This window comes from Rhyacophila brunnea, unplaced genomic scaffold, assembly GCF_057557595.1.
Source record: "Rhyacophila brunnea isolate RB1 unplaced genomic scaffold, BYU_Rbru_1.0 scaffold_24, whole genome shotgun sequence".
Classification (NCBI taxonomy): Eukaryota; Metazoa; Arthropoda; class Insecta; order Trichoptera; family Rhyacophilidae; genus Rhyacophila; species Rhyacophila brunnea.
The window spans coordinates 7,015,252-7,041,923 of record NW_028232904.1 but is presented as its reverse complement, the minus strand read 5'-3'; the positions used below and the strand labels follow the sequence as shown (position 1 = coordinate 7,041,923).

The following is a 26,672-nucleotide window of genomic DNA, read 5'->3' as shown; positions in this document are numbered from 1 at the left end:
GTTTTTAACTCTTCTTCAAATCAGAAAAGATACTCCAACAGAAAGTGTATTGGAAGAAATTCGTGAGCTGAGCTGTGCGAATTTTATGACCGTGATAATATGCCTTCAACAAATCTTGCAACGAACGCTGAAATTAAATATGGTATAAAAAGATCGATAAATCAAATACAGTCACTCCATGCAGAAATTCTGTAGATGCCATTTCAAAATGCGACAAAACGATTTACCCCAACATCTAGGTATAAGTACTTAAAATATTTGGAACACTCCCGTCACAACATGCGTCAGTAAAAGATGATTTTCAGCCTTACGCCTTTTAAAAACATACCTAAGGTCTATCATGATGCAGTCAATATAAAATGGACTGGCATTACTTTATATACACAAAGAGATTAAAGTAACCACGGCCGAAATAATTCAAGAGCTTTGCAAAAAAAAAAAAAACTTGACTTTGTTCTGTAAATAAAATTTTCAAATCGTACAAAGTGTTTTTTTTTCAATTACATGAAAAATATATTTTTCCCTCCTACCTGGCTCCCCCCAATATTAAATCCTGGGTGCGCCACTGATATGTATATCTACCTATATTGAGTAAAACTACCTATATTATCTATGGTACGCTTCGCTAATGAAATTTTAGTTGCTATGGCAAGACCGATAGCATACAAATATTTGAATTGCCATGTTAAAAAAAGAACGATATTTTGGATTTTGTGTAAGCAGTTGGTAGGTAGCTTTGAAAAATAATTGGCATGAAAACGAACAGGTAAAACATAATTCCTAAATATTATATTATTATTATTTTCTATGTAAATTCTACAGTTCAATAAGACAGTAAGTAAGTAAGTAGATTATGATAATATGGATTTATTTATATAGGTTTCTTTTATAATACCTACCTAGGTATAATATATAATTATATTTCCTAGGTAGGTACATTACATTCTATCCTAAAATATCGTAAACTTATGAATAAACTTTGCTTTTGAAACTATTACAATAAAATGGAGTTTTACCATGAAACTTCTAATTCAATTAATGCTCTAATTAAACAATTACGAAAGTTAAAAAATAATTAGTAAGTATAATATTTTTTGTTTATACAAGCTTTTTGATCTTTAAGTATTAAACGATTTCAAATTAATTACCTAGTAATATATTTATGTAAGGGTGCCAACCATTAACGTGTTATGTCGAAAAGAAAATAACAGGTAGGTACTTAAACAATTTATTTTAATCTGCCAGAATCATTCCATCTTTTGTTGATTCGTTCATATCATAATAAACAAATAACACAGAAAAATGATATGAACAAAACGAATTCACGCTCTTCTAGCACTCGAATTTAAAATGGAATATGATTTAAAGTGAATGGGATAAGAAAACTTTTGTAAAAATATGTTGCATATACCTACATAAGACTGAACTCTACATACATTGTAATAACGGTAATACTACTTTTTTTCAGATGCTTATAACCTTTTTTGTATAGATATGCTATGAAAGTGTGTTATGTATGCTGTTATTGAAATACAAACACATAGTTATACATTTTTCATACTATAAAAATGATTGAATGATTTTATTATAACACGGAAATCATCTAGCCGAAAAGATGAAGAGGAATGGATTGTTCTGATGCTTAGACATTTATATAGAACGGATATAATGGGATAATACAATTTATTTGATTAATAAAATATAATATGGATTACCTAAGTGTTAAAAAAATAAACTTAGGTACCTACTAGGCTATTGTAGCATATAAGGGGGCGTAGTAAATTCGTTATAAGAAACCCCGGCCACTGAGGGAAGTTTTTTCATCCCCATATTTGACGGTTATGGATGGGTCCATTTCGACCATAATTGAGAATAGAGAACTGATTAGACTGGATCACAAGTTTTAAAAATTATTAATTGTTTATGCTATATTTACATATATTTTTCCGAAATCATCAATAACCTAGCTGTAATTAATATAGAAAACGGTGGTTAATAAACAGATGTTGTTTGAAAATGGCGCTTTTTAAAATGTCAATGGGTTAGTGAAAATTGACGTACGTCATAGTAAAATGTATGTGAAGAGTACACATCTCTAGGTGAGAAAGAACATAAACAGACGTCTTTTCCAGCTAAAAATTTAATTGGTAAAGTCGTCCATGACAGATGTGCGCGCGCAATCGAGCCGATATGGCGGACAGACACTGAAAGGTTTTGGTCGTCTGTTTTGAATCGGTAAACATCGACAGTTTTAAATGGCGTAATCAATCTATCGTGTAATTTAAGGACATTGTAAATAGTTCTGTGTACAGATAGTGATAATATTTGTGTGTTTCCGTAATTCTGTGAGTGTAAATTGTGTGATTCTTCCAGTGTTTGTGTGTTTTTGAAAGAATATTTTTAACGTACCGACGCCGACGTTTTTACGTCAAATAACAGGGATAATACGTTCATTTGATGTTAAATAAGATCTCATATTAATTTAGGGTGAGATATTGGTGTATTTTGTCAAATTTGTTGCGTATTTACACTCGAATCCGATATTTTTTCTTTGTGTTATTGCCGCTGTCAAACCGTCGGCTGCCATTTGTTTCTTGCATTTTTTTCAAATATTTTGTATATGTAATTGTCATTGTTTTCTAGTATCAAAACGATCTTTCCAAAGCCAATATCTGCCCAAAGCTAGCCTCGTTTCATTTCTATCATTGCATTACATCAAATGTCTACTTGACAGTCAGGCATACATTTTTATCGAGTTGTATACATACTGCAGGGCGGTAGCTATCCGCAAGTCAGCGCTGTAAACAAAAAGTTTTTTTTATTTTAACGCTCCGTTTTGTAATTTTGACAGGCGCTTTTTCACGTCGGAATCTTCGCGAAAGGGTAGCGAGTCGTTGTGAGCTGTGAATATTTTGCTGGCAGTAGAATTAAGGGGGTAAATTGAATGATACAGTCTGACAACAGCTTGATGAAGTGGTTAGCGAGCGCTGACAGCGGCGGCGATCCGTCAGGGCAGGGCGCGAGGGGCGCAGCCCCCGGCCGCTCTCAGGATGACGCCGCCGTAGGCTACGTCTTCCAAAGGACGCCCCAGGATCCAGAATTCCCACCCTTTGCACCAAAGCAACAGAGATGGGCCCTGGGAGACGACACTGTTATCGACGTAAGTAAAAACATGCATTTTATTTTGTTCGTGTTGTTTCCCCGTGTGCACATGCTATTTAATAAATTATAATTCATTCAGTGATCACCATTTCCATGTATGTAACACTGTTAAATTGCATTCTCTCCGTTATTCAACAGTCTTTGATAATTTGACAGCTAGTGGGTTCCGCAATCCCCCCTCCATCGTATTATTTTGGTGTTATTAGATTCTTCCGTTTTCATAAACACAGCAAAGAACAGCTAACCGTCAAAATATAATCAAGTAAGTATTTTTTAAAGATGTCACAAAGATGTACATATCGGTTGGAGTATATTATTCTATAATGTTCTCGAAAACGAATAATTAGTTATTTATTCAAACAGCATATTACACAAGATAGTTTTAATTGAACGAATTTATACTAAAATATAGCAACTGAAAATAAATATAAGACAACAAGAAATAAATTATTTTAATACATTTTTAAAAGTTTTTCAAATTATTGCTGTCTTGCTTCCAAATCCTCACTTAAAAATACCAGTGGCGAAGACTCAAGTCAAAGAATTTAACATTTAATGTTCACCTCACCTTTACTTATAAAGAAATCATTTTACTTACCTACGAGAACGCCTCCGTGCATGGATTTATTGTTGACAGTACGTATTATGGCGGCCATGACAAGAAAATGTATGGGTAAACATGTATTATCCTGCAGTTGCAAGCTTGCATGCACAAATCAAAAAGTTTGGAAGCTTCTGAATTTTTACGCGCAGTAAGTAGAACGATGATGGCGAACCTGCCGGCAAAAAAACGAACTATACTAATTTTGAGGTTAACCGACTTTCACTACCTGTCAAATGGTACTATAAAATGACAACGTCGCGTCATCTTGAAGAATGAGATTGGAGAGACAGTCGGCACTTTTACGTGTAGGGTGTAGGTAAACAGTCATTGTGACGATAGTTTAAAATACGCACTATTTCTGCCAGTAAATCCATGCACGTATACAGGCGCTAGAAATTATCAAACATCAAAATGTAATACTTAATTGTTCTAATCATAATATTATTTACATGACGTGTTTATTTAATAAAGTAGGCAGTGACATCTTTGGGGATCTTAGAACCCTCACGATTATTGCAGCCTACTTCACGTCTACAAAATCTAAACAAACGCGCCGATGACGTCACAATCAATATTCAAAATTGTATGGGTGGACTATTTGATTTTTGAAAAGCCTACGGCATTATAGAAATATTAAACTTCGTTTTTACTCATTGTGGTTGCGTTGTTGAAATCGTGGGTCGCAGGATCGAATCTGCGGCGGCTGGTCAAATAAAAGTGCATGATATTTTTTTGTGTTCATCACAAGATGGCCCAAAATTCAGCTTCAAGTCAGTAAAGTACGTATGTATGACTTTGTTTTGTTCGGTTACACATCGCCTACCTCCCTCCAACTGGCAGACTTCGCCAATAATTCTGTCTATATTTACGTCTTTTTAGTCTCACTATGTTTGGTTTTACGCGGAGTACCTATACGGATATCTACAGAGTGGAGGTTATATAATATGAAGATATGTTGTTATTGGCCGTTCGTTCTACCCATTTTTCTTCTTCTTGGTTATTTATTCCCTTATGGCTGAGGATCGTGTCTATCTTTGAAATTCAGTCAACTTTTGAGCGGATAAGACTCTCCACCCCTCTCGGACCACTGCTTCTCCCACTTTGGGAAACCATGTGTTTAATTATTATTTATTTAATACTCAGTATTGATGTAATACTGTATGAATTGAGACCCGACTTATTAATGTAATATTACGGTCTCTTTAGCTAGGTATTCAAAACATTAAACGTAAGGAAGTACCAGAGTCCATATTGATAACCTTAGAAAAGCAACCACTTTAGGTATTTATTGATATGTCTTATTTTTGTATAAGTGACTCAGTGCTGATTATTTTTATACACTTAGTTGAAAATGTATTATAATATAATGAATGCTCAGAACACAATAATTAATTAGATACAATTGAATATTAATTAAAACAATCGATAGTAATATTTATTGAAACTTATGTTGGCTTATACAGTTAACTGTCGCGATGACAACAATTGAGATAGTATTTAATTGGTGGAATACACCCGACTTGATCTTATAGGTAATCCATGAAAGCTATTTAATACTTTCATAGTCAAACTTTAGTAAAGCCGGTTACAGACGTATAGTTACTTAGCAGAGCTGAACGCGTAGCGTAAACTTGCGCAAGTCTGAATCAGTAAAGTTGCTTATTGGTTGTGTTTTTTCGATACATCGTTTAACTTTAAAAGAGTAAAGCCATACAGATGTAACTGCATAGGTACATCCCCATACTAACTACTATCGTCGCTGTATGATTGGTTTGTCGAATAGACCAAATGTCACATGTTCAGGAGACGAAAAACAAATTTGATTATCCTGTATTTAAATTGTTGTTTTTACAGCATATGAATGCTGTTTTCATTACAAAGCAATTTAAAGAAAATGATGGTTCTGGTCCATTTAGATACAAAAAATCATTCTGCATTCAAAGGTCGATTTCGACAAAAACGGATATTCGACAAACCAACCCTATAGCGACGTTATGTCAACAAAAATTGCATGGCTCTTGTTGTAGTAAAATACATGAGCCGAAAAATAAGGAAAGGCAGTCTTATTTTATTTTTTTCATTTTGGTCTTGGTCACCATGTTAAGTTTCTCGTCCTATGGACTGTTAACATTTTAGTTAGACTGCAGTGGTTGCCAAAGTTGACTGGGCTCCGACCCATCTAAGAAAAATTTCCAATCTTGGGACCCACCTCTTAGATGTCTTAGAGAAAAGAGGGCATAAATATAATTGGTAATGCTCAGATTCCCTAGTAGCGAGTCGTGGAACTAGTTAATGCTGTCTTATTTGTACTAATTGAAATAAAAAAAATATTTTTATAAGTGTTACCAATATGAATGAAAGACTGTTGAAATAAGAAACACAACTTAAATAAAAAAAAATATTACCTCAACACCTACACCTGCAAGGTTTTTTTTACAAAGTTATTTCAATGGGAAGGATGTATTTGTTTCTTATCTTTCTTCATTACAGTTTTAGCATAAACTTCAACTTTAATTACTTTTAATCGCAGTGAGTTTGATATATCCAATTTATTTCGGTATTTAGTTTTAATGTTAACCATAGCTGAAAATCCGACCTCACATAGATATTAGGTAGTAAAGAGGAGGAGGATTTTCATAGCTTCATCGAACAGGCAAGGATAATTTATCAGCAACTGAGAGTCAGAATTTCGTTAACTGTTTACGATTGAAACTGTTTTTCAGTGACGTATCTTCTGATAAATCAATGAGTTCTTCACTTGCTTTTGTTGACATACTAGTTGGTAAGTCGTCTTGAAATGGGTTACAAATCCAACGCAACGAATCAAACTTTTTCATCTCTTCCCCAATAGTCGTCAAAGTTATTTATTAACAGTGATAAATGACTGGAGATGTCAGACAGTACGTTCATCTTAGGCTGCACTTGGTTTTCAATAATAAAAGTTTCAAGTGTTTCATGAATGAAATATCAAATTTATCACTTCCTATTTTTTTTAATTCATGTATACATCGACGAGGGCCCACTCAATATTCGCTCGCGACCCACTGGTGGGTCGCGACCCATAGTTTGGGAAACCATGAGTCAGAGGATCCAAAAAGTATGGTTGTTTGTAATTTTTTGAGCGTGCATAACTCTCAAAATTTTCAATTTGGGGTAATTCGCCTCTGTTCCTCGATCCCTGGATTACGCATCGTTTGTAATAATATTCTTAATTATGGAGATGCCACACTGAATAAGTACAGCTGACCCATTTTCGTCTTTTATCTTCTCATCTCTTTATCCCAAACTTATGGTGTTGGAGCTTACCTCATGGGAGACATATTTTACCGGCTTAGTTTTGGTGGACAAATTTCAATATTTTATGAATAAATTACCAATAAGTTGAAATTATCAATGACGAGTAGGCTTTGGAGATGTATCAAAGTATAGTCGGAAATAGGTATATATATTTATTTATTTATTTGAAAAAGACACGTTGAGTACATAACAAATTATTAATTCAGGACGTTCACAACATGACATATATGTATACATATATATTTTTTAAAACTAGAGTGGTGGCAGTGCCACCTTGCAACAATATTATTGATGCGCTCAATAATTCTATATAGTTAACGGCAATACCATAAGCAAAGCAATTAAATGGATAATATATGATAGGATAGAATAATTTGAATACCAATATAGATTGGTTACTTGGTTTTCGATAAAGCCGGTATATTTTACCTGAGTTTCATGAGTGATTGAAAAGATAAATTAAGACAAACATGTTGTGTGTATAATATGTTGTAGTTATGTCTATAGGTTGTAGGTAGGTACGTCGCGTTACCAATAATTATTACAAAATTATCTGACTCAAGAATCCTAAGAAACTTTACTAACTAACACGTAAAAAAACGGGACATGTTAAATCTATATTATATTTTCAACATGAATATTTTTTTTCTGTTCTGAGCAGTCAATTATTTTTTTCCGTTCATGGTAGTGATCTTTAAAACGTCTCTTCATCAGATCTATGTCAGGTCTTTTCTTCTTGTTTTTTGGTGCAATCTTCTGTCGAAGGTTGGCGACCAACTTACAATACACATCTCTATCCTGACCCACTCGTATTAGATTCTCAACCCCTTGGACATTGAGATACTTACGTAGGTTGCGTATCCAATAAAATCTCTTTCTACCTACATTTCTGCTGCATTCTACCTTTCCCTGCATTAGGCGCCGGAGTTAATAATATATAAGTTATGGTTTACTAGTTGATTCTTGAATACAAGTTAATTGATTTCTATTTATTTGGTTATTTGCTTTTGAGTAAGTAGTCCGATTCTACCCGCCTACATGCAAGTATAGTAATATAGTATAACTACTGACCGAGTTTTCTCCTTCTTCCCCGCAGAACCACGACAAATGGAAGTACCCGCCGCCGCCCGCTATGAGCAACACCTCCTCAAGCCAGATGAATCAAATGAATCAGATCAAATCGGTGACCTCGCAGCCGAGCCAGCAACAGCAGCTGATGCTGGCCGCCGCGCAGGCAGGTCTGGGCACGGCCGGACACGCCCACCTGTCCTCGGGGCTACTGCCCACCATTCAGGGTCACCCGGGCTTGGGGGGAGGACTAGTCTTGCAGTCTCACCAGCAAGGCCTTTATGAGCTTCATCAGCATCAACAGATGCAGCAAGTGAACGGTGTTAATAAGGGAGACCATGTAATGTTCCATCTTGGTCAGCCCGGAGTGCTCACCGGGCCGACTCCTGGCCAGTTTGTGCAACAGAGTCAGAACCAGCTCGGACTCAACCATATTGGAGGAGTGCGCAGCCCTGTAAGTTCATATTCTTATTTTTGTATGATTGTATTTTTATGATTTTGATGTCTGATGTACGGGTGTAGGTATATTATGAGATTACGTATAATATTAATAAATGTACCTACTTATTCTAATATATACCTACGATTCAACATATTATTATAAGTAGGTACTAAGATATAATGAGTAAATAATATATTATGAGTTATGTTTATTTTAAGTACCTACGATAAATTATCGATGGAGTGTGTATTTATGTACTACAAAAACATAATAAAACATAATTAATATCTCTATTCCCCCACTCAAATAATATAACACATACCACACACTCCTATGTACACTGCCATATTATAATGCAGCCGTGTTTCAGCGGCTGGCCGTCGTAGTGGGTGCGAGGCTCTAATGCTAATGCAACGATTATTCGGTGTTTACATTGACTTGTACAGAGTAGTTAGGGACGGGACATCACGTCTTCACGGAAGCCAGGAAGGAACCATCGACATGTTTCGCTCAACTTTGCTAAATAGTATATTATGCGGAATAATAAGACTAATGATTTGTTTATCATTCAAACGGTGACATCTTTTATTGATATTTGAAATTATATGTAAGTAGATAGTATGTAATCGTAATTATTAATCATGTATAAACATAATAATTATTTACCTACGTGAGAAATAAAAAAGATTAGGAAGTTTATAAAAAAATGATATGATAAAAATAACGAAACAGTTAATGATTTTTCATTTATAGTTCTGTAGTAAGATGGCAAAACACGATATGTCCGTTTTTCTAAATTGTTCAGGTGAGCAATAATTTTAATCCTCCAAAGAAATTCAAACAATGGACATAATGTCACATATTGAGACATCCCATATCTCCTAACCCATAATATCTAGACATACCATATCTTGTAGATTTTACTGAGACGAGTCTGAAGGTGTGCAACTTAATTACAATAATTTGCTACAGAGTTAATCTACATCAATAATCCATTTGACCAGTCGATAAGGTCGTCAGACGATAGACGATTTCAACTAGCCGTTTTCACCAAGAAATAGCATTCAATAAATGAAATAACATTGTAGGTATATTGCAACACATTTATCACTGTCTAAGTGTGTATTACTTAGTCTTTTCGTTTGTTGTAATCGTTGACTTACAGGTGGTTTGCGCCATTGCTACTGTGTTTATAACATGTGTAAACTATTGAATTTAATTCAGTCAGTGATTATAAAATAACATCATTCAATCGAAAAACAATTACTATGAATAGGTACCTATACCGACGAAAAGTAATATTATCAACTGGAAAATGGTAGATATGCCCAAAGTCATATTGTGTTGTGTAGTAGTCGATTATGGTAAAAGCAAGAAAGGTTTATCTCATCCAAACGAAAGTGGAAGTAGGTACATAATATTATAATGTTGGTGTTGTCTGGTCGAAGTTGATCGTCGGGGAGTCATCTTGAAACGGCTGCCTGTTTTACCGGCGACCACCTTCCTCCCCTCCCACCCTGCGCGTGCGCACTCGCAGACATGTGGCGACGTCTCTTGTCACTTCGCTATGATAGCGAAGTAGCCTTTTTATGTTAGTGACCATAATAATGTTAATGTATTGTCTCCGTGTGAAAATCCATAAAAAAATATAATACGAGGTGTCTTTCAAAATTTGAACGGACGTTAGTATGTAGTTACTATCGTATATTTTTAAAACTTTTTATAGTAAGTAGATCATTATGTATAATTTTGTAGATAAAACTGCCGGATATCTACTTATATGATACCCTAGTATACCCTGTTTACATGTGCATGGATTTACTGTTGAGATTAAGTATTATCGCCGCCGTAACAAGAAAATGTATGGGAAAACATGTATTATCCTGCAGTTGCAAGCTTGCATGCATGCAATGACATTATTAATGGACGACGCACTCAATACAGTAGCTTGCAAGTAAATTCGCGCATTCGCATGTATAGGTAGACATCACGCAATTTCCATTATGCGATATCACGCATAGGGAATTTATAGCAATATGACATTTATTGTAATGGTGTTAGAGCAGTGTTTCTAATGTCAATGTTCATTTGAGCGAACCCGTTCGAACCGAACCATTCGGCAGACCCAACAAAACGCATCAGGAATTTATAGCAATATCACCTTTATTGTAATAGCGTTAGAACAGATTATGCCATTCGGCAGACCCGACAATAAAGTGAGTGTCATTTTCTATTCCAGATGATTCGTCCATATTAATGTCATTGCATGCATGTATCAAAAAGTTTTGAAGCTACTGAATTTTCATGCGACAGTAGGAATTTTTTCGATCTGGCCCTGCGCAGTTGAACGATTGTGGCGAACCTGCCGGCAAAAAAACGAACTATACTTATTATACGCATTATTTCTGCCAGTAAATCCATGCACGTGTACAGGCGATATTGGTCTTGTGTTTATCTTGTCTGACTAGTTCCACTGTCTTCCAACGAACTACTAAAAAATTGTGTTATCATGCTTTGGTAATACATATTTAATTGAATAATATTTTTACGGCATAATTTCCTAAAACCTATATTATTTGGATTTCTATATTATAATATCTAGTAATAGTATGATTGCAAGAAAATGATAAGGAAAATAAAAATACCCTCACAACATATCTGTCATGGCAAATATAGAACGCAAAATATTCCGAATTTTCAAAAAATATAAATCAATGTAAACTGTAAAGATTGAAGATTAATTTACTATATAATGCTATTAATACGATTAAAGATATGGACGTATTGATAAAAAGAATAATACAAATGGCTTTATTCTCAATTTATAAGACGTCGTTTATTTAACCTGCCCGCACATTAGCCGGCCAGTAGCTGCAACTCGACCCAATCACCGGTCGGTGGGCTTACCACCAGACGTTAACGCAGTGCGTACCTTATCTCGCCATACTACGGTACTCCCGCTTTACACGGCTTCGTCTTCATACCATGTCAGTCCATAATCAATACGGACAGCATGTGGTTATGCTCACCCACAGGCTGTTGCGTTGAGCTCCCCGGCTGGCCGTCATAATGGTCATAAAATGATGATTTCTATGATAAAAAAGATAGAGCCTAATGATAATGACGTAATTCGCCTCTTTTAAAAAAATCCATCGATTGTTACAAGATATCCCAAAATATAAATTTTTTACGTTTACACGACCATTTGGAAATCGGGATTGTATGCAAGAGTATGCCGCACGCGTATCTATCCGGCAGAGAGAGTAGTAGAGGTGAGTTGGAAATACTGTCACCAGTTTGTGTACTCAAGTTTCGGATGAATCTACCCATACTAAGTATTTGTGGCCCAATAAACTTATTCCAAAAAACTTGTGATGATATCATCGCGAGTCGTTGTTCTGTGCACTCGCCAGTCGGTAGACTTTCAACACTATTGACATTAAATGCGCACGAACGAAATAGCACTTGAATATAGGTATATTTTAATTTATTAGTCTATTGCGTTCGAATGTATGAATAATAATAGGTCATAAATTTTGTGTCGCAGCACAGTGATGAGATGACGCACAGGCTAAGGCTTGTTATATACCGCTCAAAACATGTTTAAAATTAAAAAAAAATCACTGTTATTCATTTTTGTTAACAATAATATTGTAACCTAACGGAAAAACAACTCATAAATTAAAATATTTATAATAAATGGGACTTTTCGACAAGCGGAGCTCAGCGTATTTTTAGCGATTATATTGAAGCCAATACACAGTCGGAGTTCCCTGAGCCGATACGTATTTTAAAATACTAATAATATACAGTTGGTTTTAGTTTCAGTCGAGTATGAAACTTTTGTCGCATACGCACGCCAAACGATCTATATAGTATGCCAAATACTAGTATGTATTTTGGAACAAGTTTATATACTAAGTATTTTTTTATACTGGTAGTAAGTATACTTAGTCTTCAAAATCGACCAGTTGTCCCATCTCTAGAGAGTAGTATAGATGAAGGGTGGTCCACAGCTCTCCCACATACCATTATCCCTACTGAAATGATTCGCATGTGGCGTCGCTGCATTAAATTTCCATGTCCAAACTGTCCCTAGAATGAATATTCTACCTGCAACTTTTAAGTGTTAACGACTTTTAAAGTGTTATTATTGTTAAGATGTATATAATTTCGCTCGTGGTGATTTATGGGGTGATCAAACACCCATTTTAGCCAGACCGTTCCGTCCCACAAAACTGTAAATTTCGATCGATCCTAGTGTTAACTACTCATACTTCGGAGTGCAATAATTATTTATTTACTAGCACTACCATCGTAACTTGACCTTGGGAATGATTGCATATTAGGTAGGTACACGCATTTCTTCAAGACGTTGAGTGCGATGATGTGAATTCACTGCCGTTTGAATGTACACACTCAATTCTGTTCCGATTAGGGAATCCAATCCCGGGATCCCGGGATCCCGAGCCATTTTCGATACCTATGAATCCCGGGATTGATAAACATAATCCCGGGATTTCGGGATTGATTTTTTTATCAATTTTTATGGAAAATATAACAGAAAAATACTTTTAATACAAAATAACTACAGTAGAAATAAACTGAGTTTGAATGAAGTTTGATGTGTAGGTTGCCGATTCATTTTATTTTTTCACATAGATTATTAAAAATGAGAAAGATTGGTAAAAAAACAATGCTTCGCACTTTTAACAAAGTAATTCCACCATGATATCATACGTTTTACGGCAGTTTCATATTTGGCTGACTAATTAGATTTATGAAGAGGAAAGGCCATAAGTACGCCATGATTATTTGCTTTACTATTTTAAATCTCGCTGATCTAGTCTAGTCATTATGTCTTAACTATCAGAAATAGCAATCTCATATTAAATTCACATTATTATTTATATTATAATATTATTTACTCCATTAAACTTGTGAATTTCCAAGATTTAACGTATACAATATTAACAATAAATGTCTTAAATAGTATAAATTATACTAGATTTATTTTTGACCGATTTTATCAATGTTATTTGTAAATATAAAAATTTTATATTAACAATGGAAAAAAATCCCAATCCCGGGACCAGTCCCGGGATTGTCAAATTGTAATCCCGAAATCCCGGGATCAGAATTTTGGCTCGGCTGAATTCCCTAGTTCCGATGATCGCATAAGTAAAATCACATTATTATTGTAGTAGGTATAATATTGCAGTTGTATATGGATTTAAAGGTATCAGGTAATGATTGTTTTTTTTTTTAATATAAAATTTCGAGTACCGTGGCAATAACGCTATTAATGAAACCGCAGCGATGTGACCGTAGCACTCCAGCGACGCCGCTCGCCTTTTGTACGGCGATCATCCAGTCAACGCACGACCTCCGTGTTTGCTCGTGTCGCGTCTGTGAAGTTTCGTCCATTTATTATTGTACAAAAACATCAAAATAAAATCACAAACGTGCTCGAAAGGAAATAATACAAGTTATTATTTATCATACAAATTGTTACGAAAATGGTGTGATCGACGAGTGAGGTGCATCCATTATTGTGAATTAGTGTTTTGTATATAGTGAGCCGGGAGTGTAAATAAGCATTTTAATAAAATAATACAAAGGAATTAGCCCCCCAAATTTGTGAATATTTAAATTAATAATATTCTGAATACAACACGTAGTGAATACTTGGTGTTGTATTGTTTTAAATTTACTGCGTACGGTTGTGTCAAAGTTTTGACAAGAGTTTTCTATATTTTTCTTTCGGTGTTGCGCCCGCTACGTAGTTTTTTGTGTGCGACGCTGTGCTGTGTTTGATAGTGGTTGTTTTCGTGTGCACCAAAAAGCCGCTCGGATGAAACCGCTGAGTGACTTCTTCTTCGCTCCCGACGTAAAAGACATGGGCCCAGACATGGTAAAATATGCCTTATGTATTATTATAATATCTAAAACAAAATCGCCGTGGGTAATTTAGGCGGCACATTCGAACTGAATCGATTCGATGAAAATTATTTTCGTGTATTTTGTTATTATTCCGTCTTTCAATGACAATGTTTGGTTGGCCACACTGCCACTCATATAAATAACAAATGTAGAGAGTGGTTAGATTTGTATTTTCTTTGTGTATGTGTGATGTCAGTTGGTGTTATTGTGGATACACACGATACATGTAATAATGTAGATGCATCAGCTATCCAACGTGCCAAGAGTGTTAAGTACATAACTTTATTATACATGTTTCGAAGTACATATCAGTATTATAATAGGTACTATCATGCTATGCTGTGTACACTCTGGTTACCTTTGTGATAATAACTAATCTGGATAAGTGCGCACACAGGTATATGGCTTCGAAGGGGTCCACTTTGAAAAAAATATCCCTAATAAATATTCTTTAATTAATTTTTAATTTGGCGGGGGGGGGGGGGGGTCACGGTTAAGTAAATCTAACGTTAACGAAATTCTGGCTTTCAGTTGCTGATAATTATCCTTGCCCGTTCGATGAAGCTATGAAAGTCCTCCTCCTCTTTACTACCTCATATCTATGTGAGGTCGGATTTTCGGCTATGGTTAACATTAAAACTAAATACCGAAATAAATTGGATTTATCAAATTCACTGCGATTAAAAGTAACTAAAGTTGAAGTTGATGCTAAAACTGTAATGAAGAAAAATAAGAAACAAATACATCCTTTCCCATTGAAATAACTTTGTAAAAAAACCTTGCAGGTGTAGGTATTTAAGTAATATTTTTTTTTTATCTAAGTTGTGTTTCTTATTTCAACTGTTTTTCATTCATATTGGTAACACAAAAAATATTTTTTTTATTTCAATTAGAACAAATAAGACAGCATTAAATAGTTCCACGACTCGCCACTAGGGAATCTGAGCATTACCAATATTTATGCCCTCTTTTCTCTAAGACAGCTAAGAAGTGGGTCCCAAGATTGGAAATTTTTGTTAGATGGGTCGGAGCCCAGTCAACTTTGGGAACCACTGTATTATATCATACTTAGCGATGAAAGATATTTATATATTTCTAATGAGATTAAAGTTATGATAGTCATCCCTTAGTCAGCCTTAGTGGGTTAGTAGTTGAGACTAGTTTGCCTGATGAAGACGTCATTTTATTGACTGATGGAGTATTCCTGGAATTAATCTGTTGTGCAGAACCGGTCTGGTTTCTTATGTTGCATAGCTGGGGAAACCATCTCCTTCTTATTCCCCAGTGCCTCTATTTTCCCTTCCAGTAGACATCATAACAGCTTCCAAGTCTTTGGATCATTGGCTTGAGTTTTGTGACTGATAATACTTCATTATTTAATTAATGTTATACATTCTGTGTACATAACCGACCATATATATGTGGTATATATGTGTATACCAGTCGCCGTGTACCGAGGTTTTGAAGTAGGATTTCTTTTATTACATCATAACGGTCAGGCCATAAAACGTAATAAATTCAAAGGATCTCCAAAGTTTGTTTCACTTTCAAAGTTTTTTTTGTGGACAAAGGTTATGACTTAGGTACCTAATTTAACTTATGTAAGTTAACTGTAGCTCAATATAAATTATTCGAATTAAATTTATTAATGTGTGGACATTACTAATTACGAGTTTAAGACGTTCAGGACTTTCAATGAAACTTAAAATGAGTGAAATAATAGATATATAGCAGTGTGATAAACATACTAAATCACACTCAGGTATAAGACAATACGCAGAATTTTACAATTTAAAAAACTATCGTCCATATAAACTCTCTTCACGGTAAATGTGGTATTTATATCGATATTCAAAGCAATTCGACTAGAAGTAGCTATTGCCCAACTGGTGTCACCAATGACAGGTTAACTTGACTGGTGACTTCTGTGATCTGTCGTTTGCACAATCCAACCTATTAAAATAATGGTAATATTTCTATAGTAGGTATGGTATTAACCTTTGTAGTTTCTATGCTCGGTAGTTAATTATTACAGGGAATTGCTTAACAAATTAAATTAGTAAATTAATCAATAAAATCTTGGTCATTCAGATACGTAAGTCATTTCGCCTTTTGAAGGTGAGATTTATCCGCGAAACGGGGGGCGGGGGTTGTTGAGCAACAGGTAGGTTGCAATCGCCCGCACACCTCAGAACTGCGCTTACGTCCTTCCACCCCTTCCTTGCCGAACGACCATTTTCTTTTGTTTACCTGTACACGTCCAACCGTGCAAATACTGGACCAGCATTTTGTATGTAACCGGTGCTACATTCATTCACAACCCGACCCCCCTTGCATACATATCGGGATAGCCTATGTACATATTTAATTGAAGGTCTAGTCTCAAGTACATACAAACAATATAATATATTATTGTCCGCGTGGAAACATTTACCTTGCTGATGCGAACGATTTTAACAAAGATGCTGGCAAAACCCTTTTTTTTATTGAGATGGAACCTAAGTGTATGACAATTAAGGAAAAGATAACTCTGCTCTACTGATTACGTTATCCACAGCTGACTTCGAATTGCAGGTTCATTGGATGATAACTTCATACTTCTAATATGACATTCCACTATAATTTCAGATTCACCCGATTAGTTAAATATGTACATGACTAATGTGCAAATTATAGCCAAAACTAGTCTTGAATAAGTACTTAAATTCAGAGCGTTGGAGCGGAGCTCGGAGCAGGAGTACAGAGCAGAGGAGCAATGGGGTTTTACCTGGAGCACCGAAAATTTGTAGTGCTCCACTGCTCCGGGTGTTTTTGTATTATTAAATTTCCATCCTAAAATCCAATGAAACTATTATATTTAACACTTTGCAACACTGGAATTATTTGAAATACGGTAACACTGTCGAGTGATAAATAACCTCACTTTTGACAGAAGAGGCTGATACTGAAAGACGATTTGCTGTCGGTTCTGTTTAATAGAATTAGTAGTAATGAAAAGGACAAATAATAACCTTATTTCAAAACTACTTATTTATTTATTTTTTTAACATTTGTGTACATAGGTATACATATTAAATCTTTTTACCCGGAGCGGAGCAGACCCTGGAGAGGAGCTGAAGGGTCCGCTCCAACCTCTGCTCAAATTCGTAGGATAGGTCTGGATAGGATATATAGTGTAGGTATATTTCAATTCGAAATCTCACATTATGCGACATCGATGAGGATATTTAAATATAAAGTTTAGCTACAAATACCTGTGGAAAAATACTACCTCGTCAATTTTATGATTCTAATTTTCCCATGAAAGCAATACATCGAACATTATTTTTTAGATGAATAATCACGTAGAACACTGAGAAATACGTACGTATGTAGATAATGTAAAAAAGCAACTTAACCTCAAACCAAAACGTGATCCGCCATTTTGTTTTCGAGACAGACAAATAGAAAAAAATGAAACATAATATAAACTTTTCACAAATCCCAACCACACGTATGATCGCTCGATTCGTAAATCAAACTGCTTTTTCAAAATACGGAATGCTTATAACGCAACAAATTGTGAGAAATTCACAGAACACGTGATCAGTTAATTAGGATGGCATATTAATCAATTAATAGTAATATGTTGATTGTGATCGCTTGTTTTTTTTAGAAGAACAGAAATGTCTTAATTTTATATTTTGAGAAATAGACTTGTTCGAAATGGGCCGTTCTTGCAGTAAGATAAGCTTATGTAATTTTATTCTAGATGTGCCTTAACCATTGTTTCATTGTTGTAATAATTGTAATGTCTGCCCACCCGTATTTGTGATAATTTCGATTCATAAAACACAATAACTTGGGCAAACTCGCTTACCAGATCTTTGGTCCTTCGCCTGTCCGCGCTCGCAGCACGGCACTCTTCGTCCGTGGGGTGGCCGCGGGGAGGGGGCGGCGTCGCCGGGCGGTGGGGGCCCGCCTCGCTGACCGTGTAGGAATCTCACGGCGGTGTCCCTGACCCCCGCGTTTCGAGACTCCGATGATGGTACACTGGTACTTGGCGTCGCGGGAGGACTGCGCACGCGCGCGTGCATTGTACGATGTATTGTGTATATTGAAACCAATTGAATTTTCGGTTGCTCCGGATCGGTACAGAAAAATTTCAAAGTTATATCGAGTAACAGATATCGATAAAGGTCTTCGGAGCTGCGGCTGGGAAGGTATAACCGCGAACTTTGTTTGATTTACAATGTTATTCCTCTTTTGTCTCACGTGAAAGTCGTTGTGACTCCGTTGGGCAGGTCATATCTCAATAGTGTGAAACATCAGTCGCATTCGACCAATCTGCGGAGCTCCATTTGGCAACGTGTGTTTTGGGAATAATGATGACGTCACATCGACGTATTCGACACGTTTTAGGCGGATATGAGGGCCGGCTAAGGGCGAAGACTCACGACACTTAAGTTCGAGTTAGTCGAGACAGGTCTTACTTGATTCCAAATACATCGTATTAAAATCTCCAGTCGGATGAAAAATCCAATTTAAGATTCTAATCGGATGCATTTATAATCAAGTAGGTACCTGCGGCTATGGCGGTAAAGTGAGCTTAGTGGAGGCTGCCAAGATCGATATTGGGTTGAAGTATCGATGAATGAATGGATTGCTTGATTTTAAGGGTCAGTCAGAGTGCTGTGTATAAGTTGTTTGTTGAGTATAGTGAACCAAAATGACAAATGAATAAACATCTCCACATTTATTTGTTTCATTGTGGAACAAATCTGTGTGCAAAACATTGAAAATGATTTTCTTCTGCCAAATTATCTATACTGCATCATACGTGGGGAAAAGGGCAAGTCAAATCATGTTCAATTATTAATCAAATTCACACAGAAGCAGAACAGCGTAATATCCATAATGCTCCACAACTTCTTTTGGCTATCCTGAAAAGCAGTGATTTTACATTTATCTCCCCTTTCTATGATTCAAAGTGCACATTAGTCGATCTATTTTTATATTTCTATATAGAAGTAATTTGGTATAGAGTTGATATTGTCTTCGCTGGTAATTAGTAATTACTGTTCATTTAATTTGTTGAAATGTATGAGATTGTACTTGGGTATACCTATTATGCTTTTGTCAAACTAAGCCTATCCTGACATTCCACACTTACAGGATAATACAGATTTCATATTATTATGGAAGTACGATCAAATTGCCTTTGGCATTGCTAACTGGGAATAATTATTAATTATTTAGATCTCATATTGAAATCAGATCACCTAACCAAATTAAACGTGTTTGCACAATGTTTTAGTTCTCCAAATTGCGAAGTTTTTTTTTCACAAACATTATTAATGGGCGATTATTATTAACCTTGAGTTAGCTGAAACTCTTAATAATATTAAATTATTCCTGATTAATGACAGTGTGATTCTGCTGTGAGATTATGACTGAAGTCAATGTACGTAGACAAGTCATTAACAACATTTTCACTAGAGCATTTTATCTATTTTACAACGTTTTTTTAGCTCGTATTCCTATTTGTCCGGTGGTTCTTTGTCCGGTACAAATCTTGCAATCGATTTTTAACGAACTTTCCGACTAGTTAGACATTTGAAACTTTTAGAATATATCAGAACACGATGCCAATGCATTTTTTAAATAATTTTAGCCATCTTTAAGTAGAAAAGAATTCATTTCCAGTTAATTCTGTTTTTTATGAAAAGTTATTTCGACACCATTATTGGTTGCTAAGCGGATGGTCATAGCAACTAAATTATTAATATATAGCTACGTGCGTTACTATGGAAATCAAAATGAAATGTCAATATGACATTTCAGTATTCTATGATCGTTTAAGCTAGTCAAGTTAAGTTTTTATGATTCAACAGAAAATTTAAAAACGTTGTATGTAAAAAGTTCTTTTTATCTTGTAATTATTTAATTTAATTGTTCGCCGGTCACACGTGTCGTGGATAATGTTATATTCTTTCTGGAGTCAAAAATAGACATACTACTTGGCGGCGGCGAAGGGTGGAGGTAGGCTAGGTAGGAATACATATTACACATATATATTGTTGGTTATTTTTTTAAAATTCATTAAGCCAAACTATAATAGATAAAACATTATTATATCTATAAAATATCCAAAGTTATATCTATAAGTGATTTGATCGTATAATTTTAGATATTTTATAGATAGACGATTACTTTTGACTATTATGGCTTGGTTTCGCACGGTTTAATTGAATTATAAAAATTAACCAACACCATCTATCAATTATTGTAGTCTTATTTCAATGAAAACAAATACGTATGACTGACAAAGTTTAATTTGCACTATTTATGTCGGAACTTAACAGCCTACATCCACCCTTCGCTACTGCTACTTAGTGACTCCTTCTTTCTTCTCATCTTCAGTTCTCCTATGTAATTTTGCAAAAACAGCTGGTTTAGACGATGTTACGACGTTATACTTACAATTTTCTCCATGCATATTTTTTTTCGTCGGATGGGTCGTTATAAACGGCATGCGGCCCGCAGGCCACTAATTATGTACCACTGACGTAAGGATGTATAGGTAAATTCCGCTTCAATTTATCATTAATTATTCACTGCCCACATTTGGATCAATCGTATGTATCCATTCAAATAATTGGCAGCATTCATTTTTTCTTATTGTGAAACTACAAATTGAGGGGCTGAGGTATCAAAGTGTATTAGACATTAAAACAATTTGATAAGCATTTCATGTAAGACCTGCTAGTTAATTTCGTCGGAATTAAGTAGGATGTCCGTAGCTTAATTGGTAAAGCACGTCGGCGCGAATCCAGCTGTTACAGGTTCAAGACCTGTCGGGCGTCGTATTTTCTAGTAGGTGTACATTATATTATAAGACTACAATTATTTACACATGGTATTGGTTAGTTTTAAAAAATCAAATAAATCCTGACTAATCCAAACCATAGTATATTTTGGGTGATACGACAAAATTGTTCCCACTTTTTCATTCATACTTATTTGTTTTCGTTGGATTAAGAATACATTTATTGCATACACATATTGTTGGTTCTTATTTTAAAATTCATTGAACCCTGCCTAAGCCAAACTATAATAGATAAAAAATATTATTCTATATCCAACGTTATGTATGATTTAATTGCATAATTTTAGATATTTTATGGATACTGTTTTTTTTTTACTATAATCTATATACCTATTATTGTTCGGTTCTCGCAGGGTTTAATTAGTTTTAAAAACTAACCAATACCATCTGTCAATTATAGTCTTATTTCAATGAAAACAAATACCTACGTAAAACTGTCAAAGTTTAGTAATATTTCACTATGACGGATGATGACAGCCTACCTCCACCCTCCGCCACTGCCATTTTGGCTCCCTTGTGTCTTAAATTTTTGAACTAATATCTGCTGTCTTTTCATCCCCAAATGATTTCAATGTTTTCTTACTCATGAAAAATTTGTCCAGTTAGTATTTTTGTCACGTTTTCAAGTGTTGCTTACTTTGATTTTATCCATATCGATTACCGTCAACCTGGACGGAAATACTGTGGCTTTGGATTATGGATTCACGAATTCTTGGTATTTTCAGCTGTGTAGATTGGCGTCCTTCCTGGAAATTTGACATTTTGTAGAGAATACACATAATACAAATACGAATAATCAAGCCAGACATTCTACAACGACTGTTGAGTATTGTAATAGGAAAAATTCATAAACCTCCCGCTAGTTCAGTGGTTCTTCACCTGGTTCGGAGAGTCAGTCTCAGGGGTTCGGCGGAGGTTAAGACCCGACTCATATGATTCGTGATGACATGCCCCGCTTGGCCATCATTGGCTGCAGGTGATCACGTAACATCGCTTGGCCTATCTGTGCTGAATACCTCGATGAAATCATTGAAATTCAGCAGAGCCAGGTTCAACAGTAACTCTTCAGAACAACAACGCTCTCAACGTTTTGGTGTCAACAAATGGTATTGCTAAGAAAGCTCTGGAGATTTTCATACCGTTTGTTACAACATATCTTTGCGAGTAATCCTTTTCGAGGATGCTGGACATAAAAACGAAGAATAGGAACAGACTTTGTTGCGAAAATGACATGAGAGTGGCACTTGCCAAGGTGAAGCCGCGCATTTCTGAACTGGTCTCTGAAAGGCAACAGCAGAAGTCACACTGATTTGCAGTAAATACTCATTATTATGTTTTTGTTTGTGTGTGAAAATCATGTTTTAATGGTTTTGTTCTTTGAACACAGTGATGTTGATGCACGGTTCATTTTGTGCACCAGTAAAATATATTTCCGATGTTTTAAATTTGAAAAAAAATCATATTTTATTTTTCCAATTAAGAAGGGTTCAGTGAATGCGCATATGAAACTGGTGGGGGTCAGTACCTCCAACAAGGTTAAGAACCACTGCGCTAGTTATAGTCAAAATTATGTTGATACTGTTTCTTAAACTGGTGTTTCCCAACGTTATCGCATAAAGTATTACGTACAGAGCAGATTAGATTGTGTCCCCTGATATTAAGTAGAACGTATTTTTTCAAACTGATTAACGACAAATATTTTGCTTATTTTATAAATATAAACAAAATTGTGTACTTACATCTTTTATGTCGATTAACACGTCATATTCCATAACAATAATTATTATACTAGTGTCACATTTACTATTAATGCATGTGTCCCTGATAACTATTTTAGAAACCGGGATCATCAGTTGTTTGTTCTTCCAATGTGCAGAGCTGACTTGCCATCGGTATTGCCAATTGGGGGTACAATGATTGTTGTGAAATGAATCGTTCCGGATAATTATATATTTCACTTGCGTGTAATGAGTTTAGGTGTGGCGTTGTATACACTCATTCGATGCAGGTGGAGGATGGACAGATTCTAATGTCATTGCGGCTACGATGAAATGCCATTGGAACGGTGTTAGTTCCATTTATAAATAACAAAACCAACACCTAAATGAGTCGCCTACAGTGTCAGAAAAATCTGACACCGTTCTATTTTGTATGCTTTTGATACTGCTTTTAGTTACTCTAATACTGTTAATATTGTCCGATCCTAATAGGATCATATGGGGCTCCACAGAGTGGAGGTTTGTATCAACAGATTTTGTTGTTACGAGAAATGGATGTCAGCCACTTGCTCAACCTATTAGGTCCATACTCTGACTCATGCACAAATTGAAAAATAATAATATGTGTACTTGCCAGACCCAGGATTCGAACCTGGCATCCGCGACGCTATAGGCCGAAGCCTTCAGCCGGGCGGCCATTGCCTACACCAGCGATACTCAACCTGTGGCTCGCGGGCCACATGCGGCCCTTTGAGCTTTTATGTGCGGCCCGAAACACATTTATTATCAGGAATTTCGTATATCTTGAGATTCGTTTCGACTTTGACGCACAGATGGTGACACCCGAAGAGGATTGTCATTATGGTCCACATCAGATCTGGTATAAGAGTGCACACGATTGATTTAAAAAACACGCATAATTTTTAAAATCTCAATTTTTTTTGTGTAAAAGGGGGGGTTTCATAATTTTTTTCGTCACACCAGTAGTGATGAGGCCCGCGTTACTTTATAAATATATGTATTTGGCCCGAAGAAAAAAAAGGTTGAGAATCATTGGCCTACACTGTCAGAAGAATCTTACACCATTCTATTTTTTATGGTTTTGATAATCATTTTAGCTACTCTAAGGCATAAAGCCCACCAAAGCGGCGCTCGGTGCGCTCACTACGAAGTAGGCCCCCTCCCACCCGCGCATTACCCTTCACCTATGTAATAAAAGGCACAAGAAGCACAAAATAATTATTATTATCAGCGTCTCTCATAACAAAGCAATAAAAATATTATTAAATTTCTCGGGGCTTGTAATTAATATTCACGATTACATCATTCTACCAGCGAAATATCGGACACGCAGCAACTAAACAATGAGTTCACTGTTATTAAATAATGCCTACTCGCCCGTCTATCGACGACGCTTCCAGAGCGTGATTTTGCTTGCCGTGTTCAATGAATGGGCTACGTTGTATTTTCGTTAATTCGTCCCTCTGAGAAGCCAAACAACGTTGAATCATGGGGCGGGCGGGCACAATGCGTCGTCAAATCCAGTGTGCTCTGGCGTATTTGATTACGTTGTATTTTCGATGATTTACGCGCCACTTGTGAAATTTTGCGCGAGTGCCCCACTCGCTGCGTTAAGTGGGTTTTACGCCTAATACTGTTAATACTGTATTGTTGTTTTTATTTAATAAAACGCATTTTTTTCTTGTAGTACTTATTCCACTTTTAATTAATATATTAGGACCGGTTTCGTCCGCCTCAGTGGGACATTTTCAACTCAATAACAACAATAAACAACAATACAATGCAGTTCCACCATGAATTGACAGTTAACAAAATAAAAGACTGTTAATACTGTCACATTTCTTTTCATGATAAGCTGTCAATGTCTTGAATTTTAGTAATAGTTTTGGTAAGTTAACACAATTAACACGGTTATGACGAAGAGACCAACCATTGCCGGTAATTGAATAGCTAACTTCATTAATGACTTCTATACAAGAGTTCGTTTTTTTTAAATATATTTGTATCTAACAGTGTAACTCATCCATATGGGCGTTTTGAGCAGTCAAGTCTGTAATAAATAATTAAATTCCACTGGGTGATGGGGAGGACGGTCGCCGCACGAGATAATAAATATATGGCGACCTTCTCGTATCGCTAAAACCAGTCTGCTACAGTGTAGACATATTACGAATTGAGATAATTATATTATTAACTTTATCTTTGTCCGTTTCACATGGCAGTTACCATTGCCACTTTATTTATATATTTTATGAGGTATCCTTGAGAGGTTTAAGTATTATTTAGTTATATATAATGTAAGACACATTATTAATTATTGTTAACAGTGGAACTTAAAATGTACCGTTTTATTACAAGACACAACCTTCTCTTGTAAGTTATGTTTCAATTTAATATATCTACAAGTTGACTTAGAAAAACCATTTGGTTACTAAACATATATATATATATAATGTTATATTTCTCGAGATTTGTACGGTTATTATCAGCTGTACGATTGTGTTACTTTGGGAGTCCGTGACTTTGAGCAATGAGAGAACATATAACACACGGTTATAATATAATATGCGAAGAATCAATGAATACATCGGTTATTCTGAATTATAATTTCAAAAATCGTCCCTTTTGGCTGCTTTGAGACATAATATCGTCGGTGTTTAGTAAAAAGGGCGAATCAACCATTTTGGCGAAATCGAGATTTTAATGAAAATACAATATGTACTCCACTAACTTTGTTGTGTAAAACGGCGAATTTGTATCTCCACAGAAAAGTACTTAAAAAACGATAATCGGCTAAAATTAAATTAAATAAAATTACGAATAAAAAGCGAACGTAACATAAATAAACAGGTAATAAACAAATAAATGTCAAAAGTTAAAAATCCTCCTCCTGTAAAATAGCATTTTGGTTAATTCGCCCTTTTTACAAAACACCGACGATATTATCTCAGCAAGTAGTTGTGAAGAAGTAAAGGTAGAAGGTTTTTGATTAGGGATGTGGGGTAAAATCATGTTAGGATAAACACTTTTGGTAATATTGATTTATTGGCGTGTTTGACAAGAGACAGACTATATTCAGGCCGGGGCACGAAGCTGCATATATCTTCGATCGTAGCGCTAGGTGTTGATTATTCTTCGAATGCAATATGGTGAAGCTGTTTGGGAAATGACGTTTGTTGTAGAATGATGGTACATTAATTTGAACGAAATATGCAATTGAAATTGTTCATTTATCTAATTGCTATCTAATTGCATTCGAAAATAATCAATAACTAGCACATCATAATTAACTCTCTCTATTCAGTGCTCCGGCCTGACTATAGTCGGCCTTGGTTTCGACATGGAGGTCGTCTATAACAATATTACATATTATTTCTCTAATAATTTATTGTACAACCCAAAAAAAAAAAGTGTCTTGATCCAGCGGCTGGAAGGTAGATGCTAAATACGGACACATTGTGCATCCAAGATGCATCATAAACCCGAAACGTGTGGCGAATCGGTTTTACGGCCGAATGCGTGGTTGAAAATGAATCCAGAGAGTTGCCG

General features: G+C 35.5%; 1 protein-coding gene across 10 annotated transcripts in view; it reads left to right on the top strand.

The window, feature by feature from the left end:
* Positions 1–2,176: 2,176 nt before the first annotated feature.
* LOC147068969 (uncharacterized) overlaps positions 2,177–26,672 on the top strand; it is a 619,588-nt gene continuing 595,092 nt past the window's right edge. For 4 of the 10 annotated variants that reach the window (XM_085951199.1, XM_085951204.1, XM_085951195.1 and 1 more), the window contains exons 1-3: positions 2,177–2,345; positions 2,852–3,160; positions 8,160–8,585. In XM_085951199.1, the coding sequence (XP_085807325.1) occupies positions 2,945–3,160; positions 8,160–8,585 (642 nt within the window). In that variant the 5' untranslated portion in view covers positions 2,177–2,345; positions 2,852–2,944. Of the gene's footprint in view, positions 3,161–8,159; positions 8,586–26,672 lie in introns of all 10 variants that reach the window. The other 6 variants (XM_085951200.1, XM_085951202.1, XM_085951196.1 and 3 more) reach the window with 3 other exon arrangements.